The sequence below is a fragment of the Orbicella faveolata genome, unplaced genomic scaffold (assembly GCF_042242905.1).
Source record: "Orbicella faveolata isolate gen_17 unplaced genomic scaffold, um_ofav_v1 contig_24, whole genome shotgun sequence".
Lineage (NCBI taxonomy): Eukaryota > Metazoa > Cnidaria > Anthozoa > Scleractinia > Merulinidae > Orbicella > Orbicella faveolata.
The window spans coordinates 2,667,501-2,682,500 of NW_028301552.1; the positions used below are offsets into that span (position 1 = coordinate 2,667,501).

At 39.9% G+C, this 15,000-nt stretch overlaps 2 protein-coding genes across 2 annotated transcripts in view; both read right to left on the reverse strand.

The window, feature by feature from the left end:
* LOC110042493 (monocarboxylate transporter 10-like) overlaps positions 1–7,892 on the reverse strand; it is a 10,665-nt gene extending 2,773 nt beyond the window's left edge. Inside the window, exons 1-2 of the mRNA XM_089292454.1 lie at positions 7,156–7,892; positions 159–979 (exon numbers count right to left, since the gene is read on the reverse strand). Of these exons, the coding sequence (XP_089148580.1) occupies positions 159–979; positions 7,156–7,315 (981 nt within the window). The 5' untranslated portion in view covers positions 7,316–7,892. The remainder of the gene's footprint in view (positions 1–158; positions 980–7,155) is intronic.
* Positions 7,893–8,989: 1,097 nt separating this feature from the next.
* LOC110042438 (amine oxidase [flavin-containing] B-like) overlaps positions 8,990–15,000 on the reverse strand; it is a 12,008-nt gene continuing 5,997 nt past the window's right edge. The window contains exons 9-17 of the mRNA XM_020747809.2: positions 14,770–14,853; positions 14,450–14,525; positions 13,490–13,580; positions 13,221–13,274; positions 12,772–12,829; positions 12,337–12,434; positions 11,880–11,991; positions 11,523–11,582; positions 8,990–11,010 (exon numbers count right to left, since the gene is read on the reverse strand). Coding sequence (XP_020603468.2) covers positions 10,870–11,010; positions 11,523–11,582; positions 11,880–11,991; positions 12,337–12,434; positions 12,772–12,829; positions 13,221–13,274; positions 13,490–13,580; positions 14,450–14,525; positions 14,770–14,853 — 774 coding nt within the window. The 3' untranslated portion in view covers positions 8,990–10,869. The remainder of the gene's footprint in view (positions 11,011–11,522; positions 11,583–11,879; positions 11,992–12,336; positions 12,435–12,771; positions 12,830–13,220; positions 13,275–13,489; positions 13,581–14,449; positions 14,526–14,769; positions 14,854–15,000) is intronic.

The following is a 15,000-nucleotide window of genomic DNA, read 5'->3' on the forward strand; positions in this document are numbered from 1 at the left end:
GTTTTGCAGAGGACGGCAAAGAAATGTACAAAGATTTATAACGCACGTGCAGAGCTATTGTTTTGCTCATTAAACCTTTTGTTTGGTGACATTCTCGTTACTGTCGTCGTCGTGGTTTGCTTAAGCTTCCAAATCACTCCAATAATTTGATAACTCACCAAATGCAACGGTGGCGTGTAGTGTCCCAGACACATCAGCGTCAGACTTATAACTACAATGGTATATGAAGGTATCTTGAAGATTGAAAAGTCCATAAGTTTTCCTATTTGCTTCTCATTACCAACTTCTTCTGAATGGGTAACTGAAATCAATGCCTTCTCTACACCGTTTTCGGCGAACATCTCTGTTTCGAAAGCACGGTGCTTGGCGCAGGTACCAATTCCCTCTTTAGCGTCGTTGCTTTCATTTACTAACTTTGAAACCGACGCCCTTCTCAAATCCGCATTGCTACTGACTAATTTAGGAAAATCTGCGTTAGAGGATGCTGCTTCTGTTAAAGTAGATTCCAACTTTTCAGACTGCAGCAGACCCTGTTTTGTGTTTTGGTCTTGATCTTCCACAGGTTCCCCAAACGGTGCTCCACAAAGAGACACAACGCAGAGTAGTGCACTTGTGATCCTGTATGTGCCCCTCCATCCAAACGTATCCAGCGAGAGCTGTAGAAAGGGGCCCATAACGAGGACCCCGATGCTGCCCCCTACTGAAACGACCCCTACAGCAAGAGATTGGTACTTGCGGAAGTTTCTTGCCGTTATAAGAAAAGAAGCCATAAATATTAACGAAGATCCTAATCCGAACAGAAAGCTGTAGGTGATAAACATCAACAGAAAACTGCAGGAATACGAAGTTAACAACAACCCCACTGCACATGTCAGACTCCCGGCAATGGCGGTGAGGCGGCACCCAATAGTGTTGCAAAGAAGTGATCCCATGGGACATAGGAAAAAGGCGAAAGCAATGGTCAGGGATCCAAGCCAAACTGAAATTATAGACAGTTTCTGTTAGCACATGTTTCACTCTGTTTGAGTCGTTGAGGTGTGACATTTAATTGATAAGACCCGGAGATGCAAACCTAAAATAAATCGATATCCTGAAGACCGCTAATTTTAACTTCTCGACCCTAAAAAAAAAAGAGCTCCGCCGATTCAATTACAAAAATGCGTCAAATGTTCACAAATTTTCTACCGAAAATGCCAAAAATCAGCCGAATGTACTTTAAACGTTTTTCTTCGTATTCGAAAAATTTGGTGACCCTTACAGAAGACTGTGATTCGTTCTGCCGTAGCTATTATTAAATTTATTTTAATTATGTTTCTGAACTAGCGTGAGCCCAGGCGTGAGCTTGAGGAAAATTGTTGGAGTTCTTTGTTTTTATGCACTTCATAACTCGTCTGTGTTGTTCCGTCCTAAATGGTCTTTTTTAAATGTTTTTTTAATAAACGTTTTCTATAGTGGATGAAAGATCAGATATAGACCGTTTTCACTCACGTGACCAGCAGCCATGCCAATTTATTGGAACAAAAGAAAGTGTTTACACAAGAAAAGAGTTCAACTCCCACAGGATTGGTTTGGTACTCCAAGATGGCCGCAATTTCATATTTTTGGAACACCAATATGGCTGTCGTGACGTCATGTGAAAATGCTCCATAAGTACTTAACCTGGCACAAACTTTGTTTTCTTTTTAATTGGGTACCAGGGAATTAAACAGCTAACTGGATTTTGTTCAGTTCGAATGTTCCGCACAAACAAGAGAACTCAAGATTAAGGTAAGTACCTTGAACTTCTCTTATCTTGGGGCAAATTATGTAAAAAAGTAACTACACTACAATTTTTCTCAATCAAAAATTTGCCGGCCACCTTACAGTAGCTATCCATACACATACAACCAGGAGTCAGAATTTGATTCTGACTTGGTTCTGAGAGTCTGCGATATTTAACGACATAAAGTGCTGTTATTAAAAAAAACCTAAAATCGTTCTGTGGTTAAAAGTTATCTAAACGTGAGCTTTCGGCTACCAGGCTACAGCTTGACAAATATTAAGAAACGCGTGAATGTAAGGCTCCATCCAGACTACGCCGGAGAAATTTGAAAACGCAGCTTTATTTCTACGGTTAGGCCTACCGTCCACACTAACCCGTCACGAAAACGCAGCTTTATTTCTACGGTTAGGCGTACCGTCCACACTAACCCGTCACGAAAACGCAGCTTTATTTCTACGGTTAGGCCTACCGTCCACACTAACCCGTCACGAAAACGCAGCTTTATTTCTACGGTTAGGCCTACCGTCCACACTAACCCGTCACGAAAACGCAGCTTTATTTCTACGGTTAGGCCTACCGTCCACACTAACCCGTCACGAAAACGCAGCTTTATTTCTACGGTTAGGCCTACCGTCCACACTAACCCGTCACGAAAACGCAGCTTTATTTCTACGGTTAGGCCTACCGTCCACACTAACCCGTCACGAAAACGCAGCTTTATTTCTACGGTCAGGCCTACCGTCCACACTAACCCGTCACGAAAACGCAGCTTTTCGAAAACGCTTTTCAAACTGTGGAATTTGATAACGCCAGCTTATCGTTTTAGTGCGGACGAAAAAACAATTTGAAAATCGAGCTTTCCGTAAACGATGACGTCATGTGATTTCCCTGCTGGAGTTTTCCTCAAACACAAATCCAAACGGACTGGTGATTGTCGCGGTTTTAAATTCCTCCGGTGAAGGGTGGAAGAAAATATTTCATGCGCTTCCAGAGTGAAAACGCCGTTTTCATATTTGTCCGGCGTAACGCAGACGAAGCTTAAGAATATATGTGTGATAAACTAAATGAATTAAAACGTACAAGGAGGGTGATAAAAAACGAGAAAATTTTAAGTATTTAGGAGAAGCTATTTTAAAGGAATCGATTGTTTGTTCAAGAGTGGAATAGGATGGAATAGGAATCCTTTATAAATTACAGTATTGTCATAATCAATACACCCTTAATTCAGGGCATCGACCCGTTAAGGTTTCTTTCACCAGTGAAACTGAGAACAATAGACAAATAACCTTAGTTAGATTCTAGAAACACCGCAGCACGAAGAATGACGGTTTGTCCTTATTGATGTCTACAGGAAACCAACACATGTACACTGATAGATATCTGGATTTTCGTTTTCATCACGAGAAGTTAAGAAACACGAAATCAGCTTCTAACCTTCTGAGCTCAACTGAAGGAAAATCTAAGGAAATGTATGTCTCGGATATGTGCCGGGGATTCTTCATAAGTTATAATGGTTTACTACCGATATTTTAAAGTTGAAACCTCCCGTAAAAGCAATCCCTACGAAAAAAACTACTCGATCTGTTTTATAGGGGGGCCGATCCATCGAACACATGTTTTGACCCCGTCTACCTTCTTTACATCAATGGCCTCTCCCGGAACACGGCTTGTAAAGGGTTCTTCGTAAAAGCGGTATTCGAGTCATCGATAACTCGAATACCGTTATTGGATAACAAAACCCACAAACAAATGCAAAGACTGCTCCAGGAGCCATATCGACTGAAGAAGAAAACATTAGTAACGTGAAAAACTGTTCAGAAAGAAGGGAGTACGAGATGTTGCTCAATGCGTTGGTCATGTGATGGGGCGAGACGTTTCAGACTAGAGGGATTGGGACGAGACATGGGGCGGCGTTGAAAAAAATTTACAAAGGCTTTTGCAACCTGTATGTATTTATGGTCATGCAAATAAAGTTAGTTGTTGTTGTTGACACCGCCTCTTCGAGTTCGCGTTCGTAGATAACACTTGTTTGATCCTAAGAGAAAAGACTGGTCGATAACAGTCCAAGAACAGTTAGTATAAATCTGCTGGTGTTCTATTACGAATGCTGTTTTCCTCAGATTGGCTATGCTACTCACTAAATATTATGTTATAGATCGTGGGTAGCCTAGCAAAGTCCGCTTCGTTTTCGGAATTTCTGTAAAGGGGTTTAGATAAAAACATTTTTGAGCTGCTAGTAGATTTATAATGAAAAAAATAAAGTATAAGCTCTCGATTTCTATGTGTGATGGTCGATTCGAAGGCCCTTGTCAACATTCTCATGACAGAAATTCGAGATCGAATTATTTTATTGTTAATTATAAAGGATCCAACATTTCTCACCAACCTTGGCCAAATAATCGCCTAACTGACTGCCAAAGTCGATTCCATGGCGCACTGCCACCACTAATGAAGTAGATAACAGCATCAAGCCCAGGCAAAACTGGGACGCTTTTCATTCAACCACAAATTCCGAAATTTTCCAAACAGGGACAAATGGTACGGAATGATACGTAAAGGCGCTTAACGTTTTCCACTCTGGTGCAGTCAACCGTAAAATTTTGTTCCATTCGCCCCAAGAAATTTCCTGATTTTTGGTCGAATGAAAGCGCCCCTCGATTCTTTTTATTATTATTATTATTTTAGCTACTTTTAATTATTTAAATTTTTCTCTTATTCTAACACCTCCTTTATGTATTTTTATTCGGCCGGCTTTTCTTTTTTTTTTTTCACTTGGCTACGTTTATATACCCATATATTCGCAAGTTTCTAATCATTTGTCAAAGGCTGCAGCCGGCCTCAGGTATAGCAGAAAAACTAATTTTCAATGTAAACATTCAACCATAGAAATGATTTGGTTCAGTGCCCACTCGAACAGGTTCTTCTTCAATAAAATTTGCATGAGGCAGACGTGCGTTGTTATCGATATTTCATGGATGTTATCCATTTCCAATTCTTGAAACCTGGATTTTAATCTTAGAAATACAACTTTTGTTTTTAAGGGTTGTATCAAGCTTCCCGACAATATCCCTTTATATTGCAATATCCCTTTATTGAGTTATTTTTTTGTAAAAAAAAATACCTCTTAGTCGGCACGTCGGGTATGTTATGGATGGGTCAATGGGTGAGTGAGTGAGTGAGTGAGTGAGAGATGTATGTATGTCACACCAATCAGATTGGATCTACTATGAACAGCCAATCAAATTTCTTGTTGTAAAGGTAAATGGGACGTGAGAAACACAAGGTATGTATAAACACAAGGACTTCGGTGATTGAAAAATAAAGAGTGACGTGTATGTTGCCGGTTTGCGATTTTTAGTACGGTTTGGAGGGGAGTGTGACAGTTACATACGTACATTGGGTTGTTTCAGAGTGCATAATTTTCAGTGTAATGGTGGCTAGTTATGAACGAGATGAGTCTTGAGTTTTGAAGTAGTTCATGAGTTAGTAGTAGGCAAATGGCACGAGATATTTTTATTTTTAATTTCAAAGGGTAACTTAATACTTTTGTTTTTCACAAGGAGTTAATTCAGTTAGAGGTCACGAATCGTCGGTTCTAGTTCTTAAGACATGTTTTAGAGGAGACGAGACTATTTAGATTTGAAGCAGTTCTAACGTTTACAATAGTAAGTGCAGGTAACGATTGCTTTGTTCTTATTGCATGCAAATATAACGAGATATTTTTACTTTTTAGTTACAATGGGTAATTTGACACTCTTGTTTTTCACAAGGTGGTAAATTCAATTAGAGCTGACGAATCGTCACCACTTGTTCCCACGAGATGTTTGCTATTTTTAGTTACAAATGGTAACTCGACACTTTTGTTTTTCATATGGGAGTAAATTCAATTAGAGCTTACAAGTTATCGGCTAGTGTTCCCAGGATATTAAACAAAAAAGAAGCTTTCATTTCTGGACGGTTTTTACGTCTCTGCAGTAGCAGTTTAATATTTTCATTTGATGGGCATTTTATGACATTCTTTTCAGTCCGATATTTTTTAAAGGTAAAAAGTATGAAAACTGTTCAAATGTCCTTTGAAGACTGTGTGGTACCAAGTTAAAGTGCAATTTAATTAAATCAGACTTTCAACGTGCCAGAGAGGTTTTTTTTTCTCTTTCTTTCAATTTTCGGTGAAGTAGTGTTATGTAAAAAGGGTAAACTTACGACTCGTATAAAATGCGAAAAGTTCTCTTACTTGAGTATTTTTGAGCAAAAATTCTTCTTGGGGGCTGGAAGGGCTCCCGAGGGGGCTCCCAGAAAAATTGGTCGGGGGTGTGTGGCCCGCTTCCCAAAACCCTTACCCTATTTATGACCAAAATCTGCGATATTCCTTACCCTATTTATGACCTGACCAAAAATTCGAAACCCTATTTACGACCTGACCCTCAAATCAAAACCCTGTTTCAGACCTGCGTTATAATTAGCTCCCTAGTTCAAACCAATGTTAAATTACCGTAAACATATAAATTTGTGAAGGGCTTTTGTTGATTTTCTTTTCGATAATAACGAAAAAGTGGCTTCTTCTTAAAGCATACCCATATCAAGGCTAGAGTGCAAAAACCATACCCTATTTATGACCAAAATGGCCAAAATCAGCTAAAATCGATACCCTATTTATGACCAAAACGGCTGAAAAACCATACCCTTCGGGGCCGCACAGACTTATATAGCCCATATAAGGGAGTCCCCCCGCCGGGGGGAAGGGCTACGTGATCGGTGAGTGAGGGAGTTATGCATGTGCGAGTGTCCGACCAATCACAGTGTGGGTTGTATCAAGGAACGAATAAAATTGCCTGTTAGAAAATAAGATGGTATCTACATTAATCTGGAGACGTGTCAGATTACCGTAGTTTCTTCAGTCAAACATTTTATGGCTTACTATTTAGTTATCTGGCCATTACCGATGTAACATTGTATGTACATCATAAACTCCCAGTTTCTTTCTTGCTATAGATCGCAACCAAAAAACTTGTCAAATCAACCAAATCATTACTGTAAACAGTTCCATGAATGCTGGTATCTCCGAGACTTATAGTTCACAAAAAAATAACTCTTGCACGCCTTGCGTGCCTATGTTATTGCAATCGTCGCCAATGAAGCATACTTATTTAAATTCACATTAGTCTAATGTTCATTCGTTCGTGTTGGTAAACATCTTTTAACCACATCAATAAAAAGCTTATAATTTTACTGATCAGTAAGGATTCGAATGGTCATATAATAATCGTAATGCACTACTATTATGCTGTATTCATTACACTATCGTATCTTTTGATGGTACCGCGGGCCACGACCTTGGTCGACTTGGGGCTACGACCGGCCGAAATAGATGAATTTTCGACTGATCCACTTACCCGTTTTTTGCCTGCCTTCGTCAAATTGTTTCATCAGTTCTGGCAACATAATTCCAAAGCTAAGGGAAAAACCGAGGCTTGAGGCTTGATAAATAGAGGCACAGACACAAGCGAACCATGACCAAATGCTGTCAGGGCGATGCGTTCTTCTGCGGAACATTTTCACAAAAGTTGTCGTAGCGCCGTGCAATAAAACCGATATATCGGCTGGTTCACGCGGAGGAATAAACGCCCTGCTCACAGAGAACTGAGGCACACTCACACAAAAAAAAATTCCAAACGATGTAATGAGTAATACCTGGTCCAGGCTAAAACATAAAGAACTAATATCGCATAAAGTTCAGGTTTGATGTAAGATAAGCTTATGTTAAGGACAATTGACAAGTGACAAGAAGATCAGCAGTATATCAATATCAGTGATGTATGACATGTCAGACATATATCGAACGCGGCCCATGCGATGGCTTGCTTGTCATACACGTCACTCAAATTCCATTATCTGCAAGAGGGAAGATTCCTACTATCAAGACCTCTTAAGGGCCCATTAACCGATTTATGCGCGCGCTCGCGCGCGTTGCTAAGGAGGTGACATTTCACTTCCGGTTACTTACGTCAGCCTGAGCGCGGAAAATAAAAACAACTGAATAACTTGCAAATTCGTTTACATTTAAGCTGTTTTTTCTTTGTGTTTCACAAAATGCAAAGTAGAAAAAGTACAAGCAAAGACAAAATAAGAGAAAAACAGAAAAACAAGAGCAATAGAAAGAAGAAAAACTAACTCCGTGTGGCTTTGTTTGAGTATATTGGTAGACTAAAAAGTCGTTGCTGATGCGTGACACTTGGTTGAAAACGATTGAAGCGATACTGGATGTATAAATATCGAAAAGTGTCAAAAATGTTCATGAAAACACAGACGTTTCGGGTATATGACCCTTCTTCTTTAACGGCTTTTTAACACTGAAGAAGGGTCATATACCCGAAACGTCTGTGTTTTCATGAACATTTTTGACGCTTTCCGATATTTGTGGCTTTGTTTGATCTTACCGAAGTGCGCTGGTAGTGTAAATTGCGCACGCGCTGATAGGGTAACTTCCAATATATATCGGGCGCACTTTCGGTTTCTTTAAATGCTAAAGCTGTCTGTATGAAACAAATCTAATCGAGTCGCTCTAGTATACGTTCGCCGGGCTTACGGGAAGCGCATTTGGAGCGCATGGTATTTTTATACACATGAACCACATTTCCTGAAAAGTGGAACAAAATCGCTTCTTTTGCTTTCGAAAAATATGAACTTGAATAAGGTGGCTATTTTGCTTTTTTGTCAAAATTGGCTATGTTTTTCCACTGAGGCGAATATTGAAAAAAAGTGATCGATGAATTTCTTTTAAACTCGGCCCTCAATGAGATTAATTCATATTCAACGTAATCCCAGAGTTTCAAATTAATTGAAACATTTTAAGGCTGCTATTTTTAAGCGTCAACCCAGGAAAATAGTGCGCTGACTTTCACTCATGTTCTTTGTTGCCTTCATTATAATGTTCTTTTGTCTCGAATCACCATGATATTGTACATTTCTGTATATATAAAACGCGCGATTGCTTTCCGGCGATTTTCCCGAAGCATGCTAAAAAATAGGTCACATGACACTTTCTCTCATCTCGCGTTAACGCGGCCACGCCGAGGGTAAGCGGTGAGCGCAAGCGGAAAATCACTATGCTGGATGTCTTGTTTATGTTTAACATAAACATAAACAAGCTCGGGATATTTTAGCAAGCCGTACTTCTATTAATACTCGACAGAAACACAGCACTAACACGAGCTCTTGACAAATAGATATAGAAACATATATTTAATAACCTTTTTCACGGTTACCTTTTCGCATTTAATGAATTACAACATAATCCAAAGTGAATACGAGGCATTTTCGGCTACCTTTACCTCGTAAATTACCTTGTCTACAAATTGAATTTTCCTGTAATGCAAATAAGAAACGTTAACTGTAAAAAGAGTTATTTACAGAGCGTTTTCACAAGACGCACGGCAGACATAGCTGTCCCAAAACGGAGGCCATTTGGACCCTGTCCACACTACGCCAGAGAAATTTGAAAAAAGGCGTTTTTACTCTGAGAACGCATCAAATGTTTTCCTTCCACACTACGTCAAAAAAGATTTGAAAATGCAACAAGCAGCGGTCATTTTAGATTTATGTTTGAGGAAAACTCGAGCAGGGAAATCACATGATTATCGTGACGCCATCATGATCGTTTTCGATAAAGCTCTTCAAAATGTTTTCCTTCCACACTAAAACGCAAAGCCACCGTTTTCAAATTCCTCCGGTTTGAAGAGCGTTTTCGAAAAGCTCCGTTAACGTGACGGATCAGTGTGAACGGCAGGCCTAACCGTAGAAATAGGGCTGCGCTTCAAAATTTATCTTAGGTAGTGTGGACGGGGCTTTGGTGCCCCAAACCAGTCTTGTGGGAGTTGAACTCTTTTTTTTATATAAACACTTTATTTCATTCCAATCAATCTGCATGGCTGCTGGCCGTGTAAGTGAAAACGCTCTTTATCGGGGTTGCAATCTCCGAAGAAATAGCACCTGAGATCAATAGAGGCCCTGATAAAATTAACATGAAGAAAACTGTACAATTATAAATAATTAGAGAGAAAAAGCACTGAAAGTTCTATTGCAATCATAAAAACCTTGAAACAAGAAACTATTAACTACAAAACGATGAAAACCAACAATTAAAATACAACACAGCTAAAAATTTACTCTTTGATCAAGTCCAACCATAGATTCACGATTTCTGTCTTCATTCATACAATTACGTTTTGATAATCGCGAATAAACGAGCGACTTTGCTTTTCTTTTTCTCGTAGTGTTTTCTTTCCCGTGAACGTTTGAAGAAACTAGAGAAAGCTTTAGAAACACTTGCCTGCGGCACGGGTCTCACAGCATTCCTTTTCTTTCAAACTTCCACTCGTAACTCTGTAACTCGGTAAAAACACGAAAGTGTTTTCTATTTCTTAAAGGTCGCCGGGACACACTAGGGGACACGATGCGGGCACGTGAAGCGGGAACAAGCCCCTTCGTGTGTACGCATAGAACACATGTTAGAGGAACAGTTCGCAAGCTGGTGCACACGCACCGGATTGAGGCATAAACATGTGTTCTTAAAATTGGGTTCTTTTCGTCCCTGCTTCACGACGCACGAATTCAAACCAGCTGAGAATTTCATACATCATGTCGCGGGGACAAATCTTGTTCCCGTAACAGAACTTTTCCGCAAAATCGGGCATGTCTCAAGAGGAAAACTGTCGCCGCAACCTGTCTCCGTTTTATGTCCTCGCAACAACAGAAAAAACAACTTAACTGAAGAAATATGGATGGCTGAGACTAAAGTAGACGGAGAAAGATTACTTTGAACGACGAACTTGAAAAATTTGCGACGTTGCTCATGTTAAGAGAGTCGACTGTAAGCATTGTGGTTTTTATCACAAGGTGGAATCCTTTTCTCTGAGGCGGTTTTCACTTGAGCATCGAATTTGACTCGGTTCTTTCGTTACTTCGCTAAGCGATTGGCTTCAAAAACTCGCACCACTTCGTCAACCAAAACCAATCAACGCAATTGAAAACCGCTTTATCAGTCAATTTCATGCGGTTTAATTTTGAATTTCGCTGCTTCCAGTTCATGTTGACCGATGAAAGTTTGTTTAATTTGAATGGTATCTCCACCAAACAACTGAGAAAATAGCTGCACCTCCGAGGACAGACGAACACGCCAAGAACGTTGGAACAGACGGCAGTAGGTACTTCTCCATGAATGAGAACTCTAAAAACTTGGATTCTAAGCCCTGTTGAGGAAACGCAGACCAGAGCTAGCACAGTTGCTCCACGTGTAAATACAGCGAGCCACTGGATAAATCGCTATCAAGTTGATAACTTAACTTTCGAGAGAAAAACCACGCTCTTCACTGGATAGTGATTTATACAATAGACAACTGGGACGAGAAATATAAGCAGAACTGATAGAATTTACGGCCTTAACGCTGACTCAAAGCATACAGTGGTTTAACGTGAAATCTCCATTCATTGAAACTGCGTTCAACCCTCACGTTGACTTAATGCAAATCAAACTCGTTTTAATGTGAAAAGTTTTACACGAGGACTCGTTTAGAAACAGAGACAACATGTAGCTCCGAAATGGCCTATTCTCTATTAATAAATTCAGAGTACAGCGTAACACTTCAGTTGTTTAATTTATCTATTACTTAATTCAGTCCCGCCTTTATCTATTTAAAATACTTGCATTTAATGGCGACGGAACATGTTTGTTAATTTGCTTGGTTTTTTCCAAGTGACTTACCTCAGGACTACGTCTTTTCTTGGTTTCCTCTTCTGTCATCTTTCCAAGTCTGCAGAGGACCTGAAACACATTTTCCTGGCGGGTTAACATGACCCGACGCTGACCTTAATTGACGGTGTGACCTCACAAAGCCTGGGTATAACAGATCTCATGTATTTTCAAACGTGATAATTAAGGTAAGAATAAATCCAACAGTATCCGAGTTCTGCGACAAGAAGCGACTGTAAGCATTGTCCCTCTCCCCCTTCACCCCCCCTGGATGGGCTGTTAGTCTATCAAATTAAGCAAGGATCAAATCGATCAATTTTAACGTCAACTGGAGTGCTCTTTTAAGTAATATTACATGAAGCGATTTACCTCAAGAGCTGTTCGTTCCCCGGATTCCAATGCACCCTCCATGTAGCCGGCCCAAAGTGACGCTGTAATGGTACCAGCGAAATGCACCCGACCGAAAGGCATCCGTAACACTCTACACACAGAGGACACTAGTTTTACATTCGACATCGATTAACTAATACGGCAGGAGTCGAAACAGTACAAGGACGGTTGACACTCTTTGTTAGTACGCCCAAGTGATCTGGGCATCACAGGATGGTCCCGCGGGAAACATGTTTCTTAAAACTACGCTTTCTCTTTTAAGCGTCGTTGTTAAATACTTAACGACCTCTGTCGCAGGTTAAGAATCTCAACCTTTCCCCATCTTCATGATCTTTATTCCTTTTTGGGTCATTACCTCTGTGGTGTTGCAGTTCTACCTTAGTAAACTTCAAATAGCTTAAGTTCAAGGTTAAACTATAGGACATTAATTACTTACTTCCCGTAACTTGTCAATACTCCGGGAGGAAATGTACCGACATAGCAGCCTCCAGCGAATTCATCTGCCATCCAGTTCTTCTCAAGATACAGGACGGGCTGAAGAGAGACAACATTTCATCACTCGATTAACCCGTGTATCAAGCGCTGTGAGTAATAATAAAAGGGCGGGGTTAGGGAGGTGCAACACACGCGGTGAAATGGAACCAGCATCTGCACGAGGAGGCCCAAGAAGACATTTTAACAGAGCCTGCGAAGGTTCTGTGCTCCTGGCCCGCGGTGTTGCTAAGAAACATGATTACATATTCTAATATGGCCCCAAGATGACACCACAACAACCCCTGTACATGCTTACGATTTCTTTCTTCCTTTCGGTTTTTGTTTGGATCAAGCAATCAAAACAAGAATACAATACTAAAAAAATGAGAATGGTCACCTTCAGTGCCTCCTTGGTGTCATAAATTTTGGCGTATTGTTCGCAGACCCGTTTCTGTCTGATCAAAATAACAAAACAAAGACGAAAAATGAAAGAAAAAATGGATTAGGTATGGAAAGAAGTAATGTCGACGTTGGGAGTTGTACCGCAATCTCAGTCAACAACAAAGAACACATAACGAAAAGCTGGACATTTGGTAAAGATTTTCCTTACAAAAATGATAAAAAAAACATATTTATTCCTCTCTCCTCCAATTCAATTGTGGGTTTAGAGGCTACCTTTGTAAACAAATGGTTATAGAGATGCAACAACATTAAACAAGGAGGAAGTCGGTCGTTTATGTTCCCTCTGTTATAACTAACTAAAGAACATGCAGTAGACTTGACAGCGGTTATACATAAATTACAAAGCACATAGACCAATTATTTCTGCGGACGGGAGAGGCTCACCTTTCTTGTTTTGTAAGAGTCGTTGTCTCGCGTGCTTGATCTGCCAGTATGAACCTACAAACATGTTAATAAAATTAAAACATAATACACAAAATAAAGTCGGCCGCATAAACACGAAAAACTGGACGCTCCTCAACATGACCAACTGAGGAGGCCCTAGTAACGAAACCCCACAAGTTACTACGCATGCTTATAACTGCACATGATTGAATCAAACAGCAAAATGCTCTTTTCAAAACTATAGCTAATTAGTGTGAGGTAACCTTCACCCCATTATAGCTGGATGGGAACCATCTGGTTTAGTGTCATCATATCCTTCTTCCACCGGACCTTCATCTGAGTTGAAATAGCCCGCGAGACCTGAAAACAAACAAAACAAAATGCATTAGCTTAGTTTAGTTTAATTTAATAAGTTCATTTTCATTTTGCCACACAATATATGTATTTGCAAATATCAAATCTGGAAGGCAAGGAAGCCCAGGGAAGTCAATAAAGCTTAGTATAAAAAATATTTTTGTAATATATCAATGGCATACTGAATGGAGAAAATAATAAAACAAAACAAAACAAAACATACGACGGTAATCAGACTGCTCAGGCAATTCCAATAGTGGAGTATTCTTTTCCGGGGAGTGGTCTATTGTGAATCTTGGAAAAAAAAAACTTCAAATCGGGAACACGCTCTTGTTGTTTACACCTCGTGTGCTACCATCACCAAAAAATCTAACAAACACTCGTGTCACTTAGACATCACCTGAAACTTCGGATGTTACAATTTAATGTTTTCGTCCTAATTATAACTCATGTCGTGGGAAATGATGTAGTTCTAATTATGAGAGAATTAAACAAAAGGTGATCACATGATTTGAACTTAAAGGCGGCAAAATTATCTGGCGAAGGCGTTTACCGGGGACGCTGAATGAAATAGCCTACGGAACAAACGGTTTAGCGGTAAAGAGCGCGGATAAACTGCGATTAGGGGATCTTTTTTTTCGTGGCTTCGTAGGTTAGAGTACGGAGCGCAAGAAAAAAATTCAAAATTATTTGTCTTGCCTCCCATGTTCTGTCCCGCTAACCGCTTGTTCCGCAGGCGCTAGGCTGGTTAGAAATGTCTCTGAGAGCTAAAAAAAATGAAACATTCCTTGAAATAACCTTCGCGCGATCTTCTTCCTCTCATAACTGGCTATGTTTGGTCTCTCACAGTTTGAATTTTATCAGGTAAATTGTACCTTTTTCTCTCCAGAACGGCCGTTGATAAAATGTTACAGTCTTTATGATAGAACCCACAGGAATTCTTTGAATTGCCTAAATTGGAGCCAAACAGATTCACAATTACATGATTAGAACTGGATTTCATACGACCGGTTTCAAAACTGAACAAATGCGAACTTGAAGGAGATTTAAGTGTATTTTGAATTTCCTCGACAAAGCGCCCCTTCTCGGATAAACCGAAAAAAAACTGAGAAACACCAGAATGTCTGTCTTATCCAACAATAACTCAAACAAATCATTAGCTAGCATTTTCGGAGAAGACACTCGCAATTAATACCTGATTTTTAAGGGCTGGAAGTGGAGGATTGAAGCTGATTTTTCCGAGAAGAGCTGGAGGAATTGTGCATATAACAAACGATACCTGAAACAAGACAACAAAGCAAATTGTAAGACACAAGTAAGCTTCGTACTGGAACAATTATGGAAGCAGCTGGATATACCCGAAGCCACAGACTTTCTCAAAGTCGCGCTCTTTGTACTCATTTTTGGTTTTTTTTTTCCTGAGCTC